We start from the raw sequence: 18,004 nt of genomic DNA on the forward strand, positions 1-18,004 counted from the left end.
TAAGATATTGTGAGCTGTGAATAAATCTTCAGTAAAACGAAAAACAGTTTCAAAACATATATGCTACCTCCTGTATCTTGGCCTTTTGAGCTTTTGCCTTCTCAGATTGAGTAGTCTGTGCCTTTGCCTTCTGTGTCTCTACTTCCATGGCCTCTGCCATTTGTGCCTCTGCTTTCATTTTCTTTTCCCTTTGTGTCTCTTTTTTAATTTCCTCTGCCTTCTGTGCCTCGACACTCTGTGCTATGGACTTCATGGCCCCAGCCCTCGATTCCTCTGCCTTTTTTTCTTCTGCTCTCTGTGATTCTGCCTTTATTACCACTGTTCTCTGTTCCCCTGCCTTTATTGCTGCTGCATTATGTGCCTCTTCCTTTATTGTCTCTGCCAAATGTGTATCTGCCCTAATTGCCTTAGCCCTCTGTACATCTGCTTTCTGTACCTCTGACCCCTGTGCTTTTGCCATCGATGCCTCCGCATTTTGTGCCTCTGACCTTGCCTCATCCTGCTGTGCTTCTTCTGTCTGGGCCTTTGATTTCTGTGTCTCTGCCCTATTTTCCTCTGCCTTCCTTGCCTCTGCCTTCTTTGCTTCTTCCTTCTGTGCACCTTCCCTCCCTTCCTCTGCCATCTGTTCTTCTGCCTTCATTGTCTCTGCCTCTGCTTTTATTGTCTCTACCTTCATTGTCTCTGTTCTATGTATTTTTGCCTTCTGTGCCCCTGTCCTCTGTGACTCTGCCTTCATTGCCTCTGCCTTTGTTGCCTCTGTCATCATTGTCCCTGCCCTTTGTGCCTCTGCCTTCTTTGCCTCTGCCCTCTGTGTCTGTGCTTTTATTGCCTCTGCCCTCTGTGCCTCTGCTTTTATTTCTTCTACCTCTGCCTTCTGTGCCTGTGCCCTCTGTGCCTCTGCCTTCATTGCCACTGTTCTCTCTTCCCCTGCCTTTATTGCCTCTGCATTATGTGCCTCTTCCTTCAATGCCTCTGCCAAATGTGTATCTGCCTTAATTGCCTTAGCCCTCTGTACGTCTGTTTTCTGTACCTCTGCCCCCTGTGCCTCTGCCTTCAATGCTTCTGTTTTTTGTGCCTCAGACTTTATTGCCTTATCTTTCTGTGCATCTTCTGTTTGAGCCTCTGCTTTCTGTGTCTCTGCCCTCTTTTCCTTTGCCTTCATTGCCTCTGCCTTCTTTGCTCCTTCTCCCTGTGTTCTTGCCCTCTCTTCCTTTGCCTTCTGTTCATCTGCCTTCATTGTCTCTGCCATATGTGCCTCTGCTTTTATTGTCTTTACCTTCATTGTCTCTGCTCTCTGTATTTTTGCCTTCTGTGCCACTGCCCTCTGTGACTCTGCCTTCATTGCCTCTGCCTTCTGTGCCTCTGTCTTCATTGTCCCTGCCCTTTGTGCCTCTGCCCTCTGTGCCCCTGATTTTATTGTCTCTGCCCTCTGTGCCTCTGCTTTTATTGCTTCTGCCTTCATTGTCCCTGCCCTCTGTACCTCTGCCCTCTGTGCCTCTGCCTTCATTGTCACTGTTCTCTGTTTCCCTGCCTTTATCGCCTCTGCTTTATGTGCCTCTTTCTTTAATGCCTCTGCGAAATGTGTATCTGCCTTAATTGCTTTACCCCTCTGTACATCTGCTTTCTGTACCTCTGCCCCCTGTGCCTCTGCCTTCAATGCCTCCGCTTTTTGTGCCTCTAACTTCATTGCCTTATCCTTCTGTACATCTTCTGTCTGGGCCTCTGCTTTTTGTGTTTCTGCCCTCTTTTCCTTTGCCTTCATTGCCTCTGCCTTCTTTGCTTCTTCCTCCTGTGCTCCTGCCCTCTCTTCCTCTGCCTTCTGTTCTTCTGCCATCATTGTCTCTGCCCTATGTGCCTCTGCTTTTTTTGCTTCTACCTTCAGTGTCTCTACCCTTTGTACCTCTGCCTTCTGTGCTTCTGCCCTCTGTGCCTCTGCCTTCATTGCTACTGTTCTCTGTTCCCCTGCCTTTATTGACTTTGGAATATGTGTCTCTTGCTTCAATGCCTCTGCCAAATGTGTATTTGGCCTAATTGCCTTCTCCCATTGTACATCTGCTTTCTGTACCTCTGGCCCCTTTGCCTCTGCCTTCAATGCCTCCGCTTTTTGTGCCTCTAACTTCATTGCCTTATCCTTCTGTGCATTTTCTGTCTGGGCCTCTGCTTTCTGTGTCTCTGCCCTCTTTTCCTTTGCCTTCATCGCCTCTGCCTTCTTTGCTTCTTCCTCCTGTACTCCTGCCCTCTCTTCCTCTACCTTCTGTTCTTCTGCCTTCATTGTCTCTGCCCTATGTGCCTCTGCTTTTATTGCTTCTACCTTCAGTGTCTCTACCCTTTGTACCTCTGCCTTCTGTACCTCTGCCCTCTGTGCCTCTGCCTTCATTGTCAATGTTCTCTGTTCCCCTGCCTTTATTGACTCTGCAATATGTGGCTCTTCTTTTAATGCCTCTGCCAAATGTGTATTTGCCCTAATTGCCTTATCCCTATGTACATCTGCTTTCTGTACCTCTGCCCCCTGTGCCTCTGCCTTCAATGCCTTTGCTTTTTGTACCTCTGACTTCATTGCCTTATCCTTCTGTGCATCTTTTGTCTGGGCCCCTGCTTTCTGTGTCGCTGCCCTATTTTCTTTTGTCTTTGTTGCCCCTGCCTTCTCTGCTTCTTCCTCCTGTGTTCCTGCCCTCTTTTCCTTTGCCTTCTGTTCTTCTGCCTTCATTGTCTCTGCCCTATGTGCCTCAGCTTCTATTGTCTCTAACTTCATTGTCTCTTCTCTCAGTATTTTTGCCTTCTGTGCCCCTGCCCTCTGTGACTCTATTTTCATTGCCTCTGCCTTCTGTGCCTCTGTCTTCATTGCCCCTGCCCTTTGTGCCTCTGCCTTCTTTGCCTCTGCCCTCTGTGCCCCTACTTTTATTGCCTCTGCCCTCTGTGCCTCTGTTTTTTTTCCTTCTACCTTTATTGTCCCTACCCTCTGTACCTCCACCTTCTGTGCCTCTGCCTTCATTGCCACTGTTCTCTGTTCCCCTGCCTTTATTGATGCTGCATTATGTGCCTCTTCCTTCAATGCCTCTGCCAAATGTGTATCTGCCCTAATTGCCTTAGCTCTCTCTACATCTGATTTCTGTACCTCTGCCCCCTGTACCTCTGCCCCCTGTGCCTCTGCCTTCAATGCCTCTGCTTTTTGTGCCCCAGACTTTATTGCCTTATCTTTCTGTGCATCTTCTGTCTGGGCCTCTGCTTTCTGTGTCTCTGCCCTCTTTTCCTTTGCCTTCATTGTATCTGCTCTCTGTATTTTTGCCTTCTGTGCCCCTGTCCTCTGTGACTCTGCCTTCACTGCCCCTGCCCTTTGTGCCTCTGCCCTCTGTACCCCTACGTTTATTGTCTCTGCCCCCTGTGCCTCTGCTTTTATTGCTTCTGCCTTCATTGTCTCTACCCTCTGTACCTCTGCCTTCTGTGCCTCTGCCCTCTGTGCCTCTGCCTTCATTGTCACTGTTCTCTGTTCCCCTGCCTTTTTTGCCGCTGCATTGTGTACCTCTTCCTTTAATACCCCTGCCAAATGTGTATCTGCCTTAATTGCCTTAGCCTTCTGTACATCTGCTTTCTGTACCTCTGCCTCCTGTGCCTCTGCCTTCAATGCCTCCACTTTTTGTGCATCTGACTTCATTACCTTATCCTTCTGTGCATCTTTTGTCTGGGCCTCTGCTTTCTGTGTCTCTGCCCTCTTTTCCTTTGCTTTCATTGCCTCTGCCTTCCTTAGTTCTTCCTCCTGTGCTCCCACCCTCTCTTCCCCCGCTTTCTGTTCTTCTGCCTTAATTGTCTCTGCCCTATGTGCCTCTGCTTTTATTGCTTCTAACTTCAGTGTCTCTACCCTTTGTACCTCTGCCTCCTGTGCCTCTGCCTTCATTGCCACTGTTCTCTGTTCCCCTGCCTTTATTGACTCTGCAATATGTGGCTCTTCTTTTAATGCCTCTGCCAAATGTGTATTTGCCCTAATTGCCTTACTCCTCTGTATATCTGCTTTCTGTACCCCTGCACCCTGTGCCTCTGCCTTCAATGCCTCTGCTTTTTGTGCCTCTGACTCCATTGCCTTATCCTTCTGTACATCTTCTGTCTGAGCCTCTGCTTTCTGTGCCTCTGTCCTCTTTTCCTTTGCCTTCTGTTCTTCTGCCTTCATTGTCTCTGCCTTCATTGTCTTTACTCTCTGTATTTTTGCCTTCTGTGCCCCTGCCCTCTGTGACTCTGCCTTCATTGCCTCTGCCTTCTGTGCCTCTGCCTTCATTGTCACTGTTCTCTGTTCCCCTGCCTTTATTGCTGCTGCATTGTGTATCGCTTCCTTCAATGCCTCTGCCAAATGTGTATCTGCCTTAATTGCCTTAGCCTTCGGTACATCTGCTTTCTGTACCTCTGCCCCCTGTGCCTCTGCCTTCAATGCCTCTGCTTTTTGTGCCTCTGACTTCATTGCCTTATCCTTCTGTGCATTTTCTGTCTGGGCCTCTGCTTTCTGTGTTTCTGCCCTCTTTTCCTCTGCCTTCTGTTCTTCTGCCTTCATTGTCTCTGCCTTTATTGTCTCTAATTTCATTGTCTCTGCTCTCTGTATTATTGCCTTCTGTGCCTCTGTCTTCATTGCCTCTACCTTCTTTGCCTCTGCCCTCTGTGCCCCTGCCTTTATGGCCTCTGCCCTCTGTGCCTCTACTTTTATTGCCCCTACCCTCTGTACCTCTGCCTTCTGTGCCCCTGCCCTCTGTGCCTCTTCCTTCATTGCCATTGTTCTCTGTTCCCCTGCCCTTATTGCCCTTGCATTATGTGCCTCTTCCTTCAATGCCTCTGCCAAATGTGTATCTGCCTTAATTGCCTTAGCTCTCTGTACATCTGGCCCCTGTGCCACTATATTCAATGCCTCTGCTTTTTGTGCCTCTGACTTCATTGCCTTATCCTTCTGTGCATCTTCTGTCCGGGCCTCTGCTTTCTGTGTCTCTGCCCTCTTTTCCTTTGCCTTCATTGCCTCTGCCTTTGTTACTTCTTCCTCCTGTCCTCCTGCCCTCTCTTCCTCTGCCTTCTGTTCTTCTGCCTTTATTGTCTTTATCTTCATTGTCTCTGCTCTCTGTATTTTTGCCTTTTGTGCCCCTGCCCTCTGTGACTCTGCCTTTATTGCCCCTACCCTCTGTGACTCTGCCTTCATTGCCTCTGCCTTTTGTGCCTCTGTCTTCATTGCCCCTGCCCTTTGTGCCTCTGTCTTCTTTGCCTCTGCCCCCTGTGCCCCTGCTTTTATTGCCTCTGCCCTCTGTACCTCTGTCTTCATTGCCTCTGACTTCTGTGCCTCTACCAAAATTGCCTCTGCCTTTTGTGCCTCTGCAATCTGTGCCTCTGCTTTTATCGCTTCTACCTTCATTGTCTCTACCCTCTGTACCTCTGCCTTCTGTGCCTCTGCCCTCTGTGCCTCTGCCTTCATTGCCTCTGCCTTCTGTGCCTCTGCCCTCTGTTCCTCTGCTTTCATTTTCTCTGCCATCTGGCTGAGTTCAAGCTGCTGCTGCAATAGGGCATATGCTTTCTGTAAAGCCATGTACTCCACTTCTAAATTCTGCAGCTTCTGTATTGTCTCCGTTCGAGCCTTCTCCTGAAAAAAAAACACACACACAGCAGAAAAAGATTAATAATTATCCAACCTACAAATTGCAGTGAAACACAAACAAAAAATAACATGTCTTTATTGCTAATTGAATTTATAGTATGGCCTGTAAAAAAATTAAGGCACCTGGCATAGCATTGCTCTATAGATTAGGGTATTATGAACATTTTCTTTGTAACATCCAGCTTGAACGCATAATGCACGCATGCTTAATTTCATATTTATCTTTATATTTTTGCAAAATCAAAAACAATATACATACTATCACATCATAAAACATATATTTATGTAGTCAAATTGCAATTGAACCTGGGAAAGGATCATCAGGGGGTACCTGATATTGTGGGCTACTATCACAAGTTAGAGAAAGAAAGTATATTTATATAGAGGTTTTATTTTTTATTTTACTTAATGTCTATCTGGCACAATCATTGTGATCCTGCGGTGATCTGTGCTAATCAAATTTGTTGTAAGAGTAATCATACTTCAAACCAATTTTGCCCTAAAATTAAGGGTAACAGTATTGTGAATGTACAATGCAGCAAACCTCTGTTTCCCTTATCAAAAAGTAAATAGCTACATTGACCAAACATGTAGATTTCCTTCTTTTTGCACTGCCAAACTTGAGCAACATCAGAAATTGTATAAGGAGCCTCAGCTGAGCTCTATTTTGCATGTGTGGCACCTGGTTCATAGAAATTAATAGAAGCACTTTCTACCTAAACTGAAAACAAATGTATAAAGTTTATACAGTATGGGTATGAGGGGTTCATGTTTTGAAAAGCAGATAGACAAAGTGCATAAAATGAATTTGCTCATTGATTATGCTTACCTTTTAAACACCAATGACAGTATGACATCCAAAGAGTTCAAACAAGCTCACACAGTTTAACAGTGAGCTGTCAGCTTTAAAAGAGGTCTATGGTCATCACACACTTTAATTTTTATAACATCAGCATTGTAAAAACAGTGCAAACAATAGTTATTTTGGATCATCTATTATAAGCTTACTCGAAAAATCTCTTTTCATGCTGTAAGTAGGGTTGCCACCTGCACGGGAATGACCCGGATAGTCCGGGTTCTGACACTGGGCCCGGGTTTCTGTTATCCTGAAACCCGAACAAAGCAGTATGAGCATACCTCCAGTCCCAACCCTTAGGTATCTGTCCTGGGGATGGATAAATGGAGCCAATATGAGAACTGGGGGGTATCCTTCAAAGCAGCGATAACACCCTGTCAGCTGCGGCTTCACTGCTGTGCGCTCTCGCTCGCACCCCCCCTGCACGGCCACCACTAGCCTGTGTGTGAATGAATGCTCTCTCTCCCCCTCCTGGCTGCTCTGTGTACCTTGCTCCTCCCCTGGGCTCCCCCCGGTGGCTGGCACCCCCGCCCTGGCTCCCGAGTATGGTGAAAGCCCCCAGGTCTTCCTGGCTCCTCCCCAGGGCTCACCCCATCCAGCTCCCAAATATGGAAGACGTCCCCAGGTGTTCATGACTTCTCCTGACTGGAGTTATGCTCTACCCCCAGCAGCACATCTGACCCAGTGTCCCCATCTCCCCGTCCTCCTCTCCAGGGAAGAATGCTGGGGATATGAGGGCCAATGAAATTCCGCCAGGACCTGTCCTTCCTCTCCAGTACTAAGGATTGTCCTCCCCCAGGGTGCAGCACTGCGGAGCTGATGGGGAAGGACCAGTAACTGCTCCAGGCTGTCGGGGCTGACAATGGCAGGTATGTGGTAGAGGAAGAAAACAATTTGCACTGGAAGATTTAGTGGGGATATTTGTGCTAGAAGTGGGCAGTACATTTTTGCTCGGAGGAGGAATGGGGAAGGGGGGGTTGGGGATGTAAAGGTAGTTGTGATGGAAAATTGTGATAGAAAAAGGGGGAGGGGCAATTTGTGCTGGGAGGATGAATTTGGGGTGTCAAAGTGTTTATCAACCCCAGTTTTGGGTGGTCATTACTACATAAACTGGCACCAATACTAGGGGTCATCACTGCGTAAACTGGAACCAATACTAGAGGTCATTACTGCGTAAACTGGAACCAATACTAAGGGCTATTATTGCGTAAGGATATATGAGAAAAAAGGTTTGGGATTGTATGTGAAGCATGCAGCCAGGGAGGCAACACAACATAATAATACTAATGATGATGTCTGGTGGATATAAACCATATTTGTGACCATATATCTTGCATAACACCAGAATACATACAATATAATATAGTAAAACAAGGAAACTTTAATTCCATAACATAGTACATAGTAGCAAAGTAACATAATGGCATAGCAGCATAATATAATCAAAATGGTAAAATATGGAAAACACCAGACTCATTTTTGCGTGTCTCCACAGTAATAACATAATAAAAATTGGTAGAGTCCAAAAGAGCATATTATAGATAATGTAAAAAAAAAAAATATTAGAGGCATCTAATAGATCGACTGGCACCAATACTAGGGGCTATTACTGCGTAAACTGGTACCAATACTAAAGGTCATTACAGATATTCTGCATTGTGTGCAGGAGTGAGGACCACCCTAGATTAGGATATATGCATAGTGTGTACTACAAAAAAGATAAAAAATTCTGTGCACCGCTAAAGTGTTCGGGTTTGGCTTGAAGAAAAGATGGCAACCCTATCTGTGAGTGCAGCCAGTCTGCTGGCCATCTCTTTCTACAACTTCCTAGATTCTCTGCATGCTTTGCAAATTCTCCTCAGCTGTTTACTTTCAATTTCTAAGGACTACATATCCCATGGTACCTTGCTGGAAGCTGTCATTATGTACTGACTCCAATACTCTTCCTCTGAGCACCTCTGTAGTTCAGAAAGCAGGCTCTGTGAAATGTGTGACACAGCAGTGCCTACCCAGGGCATAGTAAATTCGTGTCACAGAATTTAAGGAAGTAGATGTGTGATGATCTTCAAAAAGTAAGTTTACAAACTTCAAGATCATTCAGATTAATAGTGCTAGGTTAGAAATTTTTTAAAAACAAGTTCACATTTAAAAAAAAATGCAAATTTTTTTGCAGGTAAAAAATGTGCATTAACATTTTTTTTGTAAGAGCCTGGAAAGCATTGTATCAGTGATCAGCAGATTGCTGGTGCCATTCAGGTGTCCTGCAGACTTTGAGTGTAAGCTGTCTGCCCATATAGTGTACGGGCAGGCAGTTTCACACTTACAGGAAGAATCAATAAACTACCACAGCACTCAACAACACTGTTTTAGTTAATTGAGAACTACAAGCTGACATCCACAAAGGATGTCAGTACTTTTAGTTCATTAATTCATAGAACACTCTTTTCAAAAAGTAACAGCTTAGAGGGGATCGCTGAGCAGCTGCATCAGTGGGAACATGTTACATGTTGCACCCTAAAAATGGGTGGAACATGTAACATGTTCCCAAAGGAGAACTTATCCTTTAAAGGAAGGAAAGGAATATATCATTTTAAATTTTGACCACAGATACGTTGAGCCCTGGTGCAAGAAACCATGAAGGGCCCCCTTGACTGCTGAGGCCCTTTGCACCATTCTGGGCCTTTTTCTCTTGTTCTGGGGCTCTTCCCTCAGGGCCAGGGGCCTTCCCACTGATCCCGGGGCCTATTACTCCCATCCCGGGGCCCTTTATAAGCCGCTGTTTACACTGCAACACAAAGTCGCATGACAAATCAAAACACTTTCATTTCAATGGGTGCCATCTTAATCAATGCGACTTAGGTTGCAGCGACAAAAAAGGTTCCTGCACTGCTTTTCTTTGACTTTGGTGCGATTTGACTGCCATAGACTGTGATGTTAAATCACAAAAGTCTCAAGTAAGTCACAAACAAATCGCAAGCAAGTCACAAGGAAGTTGCAAGAAAATCACAAGCAAGTTGCATGACTTTGCAGTCACAGCAGTGTGAACTGAGCCTTATGTCCTGCAGTGGCCTGGCAAGTGTGACCACCATTGAAACTGTGTGCAAGCACACTATTAACACGTATGTATTTGGAAAGGCAGATTGGGAGATTGCAGAGTTGTTAGCTGCATGAGTAGCTTCCATTGTGCTGGCTGCATGCAACTCATACATCAAATTTATTTATTTTTTTGTCCCATACATGCAAGAAAATCAAAATCTAACACTGTACTCTCCAGATCAACTAAAGCAATGATTAAAGATGTAGCAGCTCCATAGAGTGGATGAACTACATGAAGATTGATTCCTCAAGCTTTAGACGGTGATGTTGCAAGTTGGTATGATTGTTGTAAAGTTAGAGGTTACATCCTGAAAGAAAAGTGCAACAAAGCTGATGGAGTGATTTCAATAACTCTGGGTATCACTGGTAGACAGCCTGTATTGCAGATTTCCATCACGTCATTATCACTTGGCTACCTTCTCATAGACATCAAGTCACAACTTCTAATTCCAGGAGTGTGTAGGTCACAGTAGCCTTTATGACTTACATGCTCACACTATTCTGGGCATGTTTCAATGACTACAGAGGTGTCTGTTTATTTTCTTCAGTGAGAATGATGAAATCACCTACTGCTTTTAGTGTAGGTGAATTTAGTTGGGCAATATTTGCAAATCCAAACATGGGAATAGCTAATCAGTGTCAACATTCTGTGCAGCTGAGAATGAAGTCACTTTCTAAATATACAACCAGCCAAGGATCTAGAAATGTTTATTTTAAATATACTTACATGCATCTTTATCACAATGGACTAGCACAGTTCTTTAGATACAATGGGTAGTTTGGTAACTGTTACCAGTTACAAAAAAAAGTTTAAAAACTTTTATATATGAAACTGATTGACAAAGTAACACTGACAATCAAGGATGTATTCCATATGTCACGAGCGTCCCTCTTTTAGGTAGCCCAAAAACATATGGTATATGTCATGGCAGTCAAATGGTTAAAACATGGCCCAAGTTTTTTTTTGTTCCCCTAAGGTTAAATTATTTTTCAAACTGATACTTATTATCATCTAATTCACAACAAATTACATTTTGGGTTTTCTGAAGAGGGAACATAGCAGTAGCTTTTCCCTTTTAAGATTCACTCTCTGTAACAGCCTGTAAGCATGGGGTTTTGTTCAGCTGCTTCCCTAGTTGTTTGTTAAAGTGGATGTAAACCCGAATTTTTTTTTTTTTATGTCATAATGTAGAGTATAAGATTTCCTATCATTTGAGCCCAGTCCTGCCACAAAGAGTTAATCCAGCTCTGAGCAATCCTCTTTTATTGTTCAGTGAGATAAAACTTGACAAACAGAGAAAAACTTTGTCAAATCCTCCCCCTTGCTGTGAGTGACAGGTGATTTACATATCTTGTGCACTAGCCTAAGACATGCATTATTTTTTATTTCCCACCCACACTCCTTTCTTAAGCAGCTCTGCAAGGATTGGCTGTTCCACACCTCAGCATGATTTGGCATGCTGAAGTCATGTGGTTACTTTCCTGTCTTTTCACTGGATGTTAGAGATCATAGCAGAAGTTCAGTGTAAGAAATACACAGGAGAAAATGCATATTGACAAGGGGAGTGTAGAGGTGGGCGGGGAGTATACTGACATCACGACTCCACCCACCGAGCTCCAGACAACAGACCCACCGACAGAATCTGCAGTTTTTCGGGTCTCATAACAGACAGAGGGGAGACATTTGACAGGTAAAGATACATGCAGGAGGCATGTATATCCTTATAGATAACCCCTATGGCAGTAGTTTAGAAAGGATGACATTGGGTTTACATCCACTTTAATTACACCAAAGTTAGTTGGTTATAGACAGTTACTTCCTGTCCCTGCTAGCTTGGTCAGAAATACTGACTGGAGGATTATAATATCTTATAATGCAAAGTTTCCAGAAATTAGAGACATAATTGGCCCACATGGCCATTCATACAGGAGATGGTACTGCAATTTTTAATCCAGACCAGAGACAGAGATTTCTAGGCAAGTATTCATGTGTTCTAATAGTTGAATGGTTGTAGCTTCTTTTGTTATATCAAATCTGGTGACAGAAGTGTATCTATACTTTTGTTATTATCTACAATGCACTGTACAAAATAGCTAGTCTGGTGCTACTGTATTTGTGTAGTGGTCACCTTGTAGTATATTATTAGTGGAACCTCTTGAATAGAGTTTTTCTGCAGCTCCTGTTACCTTAGTTAACTGCTGCTCTTTCTGGCCTGGGACTCTCTAGCTAGCTTTAGCTCTAGCTTTAGAGGTCTTGATGAATATAGAATGTATCTTTACTTACAAAGGAGAACAGTATACATGTGTGAGAACAGCATTACAGGAGCGAGCAGAGCAAAAAAAAAATCCTCCCTGTCCAAAATATACAAGCATATATAAACACATAGATGCTCGTATATCACTACCCACCATCTATAGTTCAAAGTGTATTGTACATGTTGTTGCACTTCTAACACCCCTTCTCAACAGCATGTGCTTTGCTATATGATATTGAGGTTCTTCTGAAGAAGACTATGATGTTCCTTTAACAATGGCTTTGTAAGTGCATCTCTTCTGACAGGCAAAATTGAATGTCAATACAACATTGGCCTTGAGTGTCCCCAAGCAGATGTTACTTCACATCAATGTCTACACCGATGTCCATTAAGAGTTGGCGAATCCACATTGTTCCTTGATGCATGTGCTGCTGTAATGTAGTCAGCTTCAGTTGAAGTGCAACAGTCACTTGTTTTTGACTAGACCAACTTATAGTTCCTTTCTCCTATAGTAAAACGTAACCACTTGTACATTTGCAGTCTGTGCAGTCTCCTGTCCATTCAGCATCCACATACCCATTTAGTCTGAATTTGACACAGCTGGTAGACATAGCTTCATCCAAATTGTTCCCTTTAGATACCAGTTGCACTCACAGGCTGCTGACACTTTTCTAGAAAGTATTCCAACTGTTGCAACTATGTCTGGTCTTGTCACAGATGTTAGTATATCACTACACTTTAGTTTAGAGTACACAGTACATGCTGTTCCATCTCCAACAGATGGAACCTGGTTAAGCATCTGATGGCTCATAGGTAGCTAGAGGTCCAATTGCATGGCAGATTAGAAACTGTTAGGGACTGAGAAGCAGAGTAGGTAGACTGACACAGAGTTCCAATACCACACCAAAGGCTTTGTCGGTAAGAAGCGAAATCCCTGATTGGTTAGGTGCCGCATGAGGACCTCCGCATCTCCACTGAGCCAGTATTTGGCTCTTCAGAACCAGAAAGGACATTGCAATCATCTCCCTGGGGCCCCTGCAACTAGACTTTGCCGCACCTTCTCTGGAGGAATCTTTGCTAAATGTCTGTTGTGATATGGGGGATCGCTAGCTTAGTGGTAGCAGCATTTGTGTACGTGAGGCCATACCAGTGCACACTTCAGTTTAGGGCTTGCCAGCCCAGTTTTATTGAAATGAAAGCTAAAATTTCATAAAACATGTCCACGCAGGGGATTTCCATTTCAAACAGCAAAACAGGTAATAAAAATGCAGAACCAGTGGGCTCTTTCTTCAGCAGCATCACTGCTCTTGTCACTGGTCCCTCAGACCATCTTGCCCACCTTTTCCAGGCTCTCTGGGCTTTCCTGGCTCACACAGTCTGTACTCACAGCTCCTTGCTGTACGGGCCCACTCCTAAAGGGTTGAACTATTCAGTTCTGTAAAAAGGCTTTTTTGTAATGAAATCGACAACGTTTTGGCTAGTATAATATGAAAATTAGTCCTGATCCCTGTCTGCTAGCTGGCATAAGTAAACATTGAAGTGGATCTTTCATTAACACATGAAATTCCAGAGGAGGAAATAAAGCTAAATGTAATGTGTAATGCACATTCTGCTGTGCTCTCTCTTTAAAAAAACTCATATTGAGCTGTAATGGCAGTGTCATATGTACACTCTGTATTATTTATATCTAGTTTGTCTTTATGTGCAATAGGTACATATAGAAAAAAAATACAAGATATACAAGTGAAAATCAAGGGTTTAGGCTCACATGAAAATAACAATAGCAATTAAAGGGAGAACAAACTTTTAAGAAGAAAATCCTTATGAGTAAGACACACACTAAAGTCCCAAATAAGCTCCTACTCACAATGCTCCAGGAGCTGTCTGCCATCCAGCATCCATAGGTACATCCTCAGTGAGGGAGATAAAAGATCCTTCTCCAGACCAAGACTTCAGGGCAGTGCCCTCCAGCAAAAATCCATTAGTACTATCCTCCGGGTTCTGGGCCCAGCTCCTGCTGAGGCCCAGACTGCAATTTCTTGCCTCAGTGAAGCTGCCTCCAAGGGCAGCACCCCTAGGAGAACTGGAACCCTCCTAGCAGAGGAAGAACACATCTACCCAGGCCTCTCAAGCATTTATTACCCCCCCAAGCCACCTTCTGGATGCATCCTTCCAGAGATTGTCTGGAGCATGCTGGTCATTTGACTCTCCCTGCCCTATATTCTGGAAGCTTCTTCCAGAAACAGGTAAGAGAAATCAAACAGCCAGTTAGGAAACCCTCACTAGAAAAAAACAATAGATCAGTGCTCCACTGACTGCAGTGAAGCCAAAAACTAAATTTAACCTAGCAACCTAACTGGAGGATGGTGCTACATCAATTTATATTAGATTACACTATCCTTACTGGTGTATACAATATAATAGTTGTGAACTTGACCACAGGTGAAAGAAAATAACAAGCTTAGGTCCTGCATCAACAAGGTTTGAACTTGTTACAGTTCGAGACTCTTCTGTCATTGAGAGTTCATTAACTACTTCAGCCCCGGAAAATTTGGCCGCTCAATGACCAGAGCGCTTTTTGCGATTCCCCACTGTGTCGCTTTAACTGACAATTGCACGGTCGTGCGACGCTGTACCCAAACAAAATTGAGCTTTCTTTGGAGGTATTTGATCATCTCTGCGGTTTATATTTTTTGCACTATAAACATAAAAAGAGCGACAATTTTGAAAAAAACACAATATTTTGTACTTTTTGCTATAATAAATATCTCCAATTTTTTTTAAAAAAAGCTATTTTTTTTCTCAGTTTAGGCCGATATGTATTCCTCTACATATTTTTGGTAATAAAAATCGCAATAAACGTATATTGATTGGTTTGCGCAAAATTTATAGTGTCTACAAATTAGGGGATAGATTTATGGCATTTTTTTTTATTATTATTTTTTTTACTAGTAATGGCGGCTAGTAATTTATCATGACTGTGACATTATGGCAGACACATGGGACACATTTTTGGGACGATTGAAAGTTATACAACGATCAGTGCTATAAAAATGCACTGATTACTGTATAAATGTCACTGACAGGGAAGCTGTTAACACTAGGGGGCGATCAAGGGGTTAACTGTGTTCCCTGACTGTGTGTTCTAACTGTAGGGGGAGGGGACTGACTGGAGGGGGTGACAGATCGTGGTTCCTAGCTATTAGGAACTCAGGATCTGTCTCTCCCCACAGAACAGAACAGGGATTTGTGTGTTCACACACACATGTCCCTGTTCTGCCTCTCGTGCCCGCGATTGCTTGTGGACATTGACCACGAGCATCGGCACCCTGCAGTGCCTGGTATCCCGCTTAAAGGAGCCAACATATAGCTATGATGGCTCGCGGGATTGTGCCAACCTGCTGCAGTATAATGACGGTGGCTGGTCGGCAAACGGTTAACAGGTGCATGTGATAGCAATTGACCTCACTCTGACCCAGGGGCGTCCATCCATTAAGGGTGCATAGGCACCGCCTCCCCTGCCATTGCTGCCGCCACCACCTATCCATGTGTCCGGCCCCTTTCAGGGGGTTATAGCAGAATGTGTAAATTTGCTCTAATCTTAAAAACTTTGCATGTCTGGATTTGCATTGAAAATGTGCATGTCTGGATTTTTTAGGGCGATGGAAAGTTGCAAAGAGTTCTTATTAACACACAAAATAGGGTCAGGCTGAAGTTTTGAATTGCACGCAAGGAGCTCCTACCCCAAAAGTAGCCTGACATATAATTTATAGGTGTCCCATACAAACATGAGACACTATATCTACTTGACCTTGGACATGTTTATGGAAAGTGTTGGAGGACACAAGGAAAACCAGGGCAGCAGAAAGTAAAAGATGAAGCACGGTACCACCTGCTCTATTTCAAATGCATTTCTGTTTGATCTGGTATGAGCCTAGCGATCACTCCAAGAGATGGACAGAGTCCACTTACATGACTTTTAATGTTTGGCATGTAGAAGTATTTTGGGGACCTAACCTACAGGCTTGTCATATCTGTCAGCATAGAGGTGAAATGCTAATCTTTGCCATACAGACTGCAGAAACTAGTTTAAGAATTAAGATGAACCACACTAATGAATCTTTATATTGAAATATTTTCTTTCTCTTACTACCTCTACTACTATGTTCAACATAATAAATCAAGATGTTTTGAATACCCTGGAGTATAGCATGGGATTTCAAGGTTTTGAGGTTAACAGACATAATAGCTTGATAGAACATCTGTGTGCAAACTATTGGCACTATATAAATGCTGTATAGTAATAATAATAATAATAAATGCCTAAAGCAGACAGTACAATACGAAAAACAGAAATTAAACTAAGAATGGTTGTTTGGACTGAATATTTGTCTGACAAAGAGGCAAAACATTTACAATTAGTATATTATTATTCAAATTGATACTTTATGAGAGATAAAGCAAGCAAACTGCTGAATGGCATGAAAAATATACAGTGCATTGCAAAAGTATTCGCCCCCTTGGCATTTTACCTATTTTGTTACACTACAGCCTTTAGTTCAATGTTTTTTCAATCTGAATTATATGTGATGGATCAGAACACAATAGTCTAAGTTGGTGAAGTAAAATTTGAAAAATATATACATAAAACAATGTTTCAGAAATAAAAAAATGATAATTGGAATGTGCATATGTATTCACCCCCTTTGTTCTGAAGCCCGTAAAAAGCTCTGGTGCAACCAATTACCATCAGAAGTCACATAATTAGTGAAATTATGTCCACCTGTGTGCAATCTAAGTGTCACATAATCTGTCATTACATATACACACCTTTTTGAAAGGCCCCAGAGGCTGCAACACCTATGCAAGCGGCGCCACTAAGCAAACACCGCCATGAAGCCCAAGGAACTCTCCAAACAAGTAAGGGACAATGTTGTTGAGAAGTACAAGTCAGGGTTAGGTTTTAAAAAAAAATATTCAAATCTTTGATGATCCCTAGGAGCACCATCAAATCTATCATAACCAAATGGAAAGAACATCGCACAACAGCAAACCTGCCAAGAGACGGCCGCACACCAAAACGCACAGATTGGGCAAGGAGGGTATTAATCAGAGAGGCAGCACAGAGACCTAAGGTAACCCTGGAGGAGATGCAGAGTTCTACAGCAGAGACTGGAGTATCTGTACATAGGACGACAATAAGCTGTACGCTCCATAGAGTTTGGCTTTATGGCAGAGTGGCCAGAAGAAAGCCATTACTTTCAGCAAATAATAAAATGGCACGTTTTGAGTTTGCGAAAATGCATGTGGGAGACCCCTTAAATGTATGGAGGAAGGTGCTTTGGTCTGATGAGACTAAAAGTGAACTTTTTGGCCATCAAAGAAAACGCTATGTCTGGCGCAAACCCAACACATCACATCACCCAAAGAACACCATCCCCACAATGAAACATGGTGATGGCAGCATCATGCTGTGGGGATGCTTTTCAGCAGTCAGGACTGGGAAACTGGTCAGAGTTGAGGGAAAGATGGATGGTGCTAAATACAGGAATATTCTTGAGCAAAACCTGTACCACTCTGTGTGTGATTTGAGGCTAGGACGGAGGTTCACCTTCCAGCAGGACAATGACCCCAAACACACTGCTAAAGCAACACTTGAGTGGTTTAAGGGGAAACATGTAAATGAGTTGGAATGGCCTAGTCAAAGCCCAGACCTCAATCCAATAGAAAATCTGTGGTCAGACATAAAGATTGCTGTTCACAAGCGCAAACCATCCAACTTGAAGGAGCTGGAGCAGTTTTGCGATGAGGAATGGGCAAAAATCCCAGTGGTAAGATGTGGCAAGCTCATAGAGACTTATCCAAAGTGACTTGGAGCTGTGATAGCCGCAAAAGATGGCTCTACAAAGTATTGACTTTAGGGGGGTGAATAGTTATGCACATTAACTTCTTCTGTTATTTTGTCCTATTAGTTGTTTGCTTCACAGTAAAAAAAAAAAAAAAAAAAAAAAAACATCTTCAAAGTTGTGGGCATGTTCTGTAAATTAAATGATGCAAATGCTCAAACAATCCATGTTAATTCCAGGTTGTGAGGCAACAAAACACAAAAAATGCCAAGGGGGGTGAATACTTTTGTAATGCACTGTAGATATAATAAATCCGTATTCTAATTTGTTGCGG

The 18,004-nt window shown here is 43.3% G+C and overlaps 1 protein-coding gene across 1 annotated transcript in view; it reads right to left on the reverse strand.

Moving 5' to 3' along the window:
- The window catches only part of ALPK3 (alpha kinase 3), a 162,102-nt gene that overhangs the window by 23,532 nt on the left and 120,566 nt on the right, over positions 1 to 18,004 (reverse strand). The window contains exon 6 of the mRNA XM_073619180.1: positions 68 to 5,602. Coding sequence (XP_073475281.1) covers positions 68 to 5,602 — 5,535 coding nt within the window. The remainder of the gene's footprint in view (positions 1 to 67; positions 5,603 to 18,004) is intronic.

This window comes from Aquarana catesbeiana, linkage group LG03, assembly GCF_042186555.1.
Source record: "Aquarana catesbeiana isolate 2022-GZ linkage group LG03, ASM4218655v1, whole genome shotgun sequence".
Taxonomy (NCBI): Eukaryota; Metazoa; Chordata; class Amphibia; order Anura; family Ranidae; genus Aquarana; species Aquarana catesbeiana.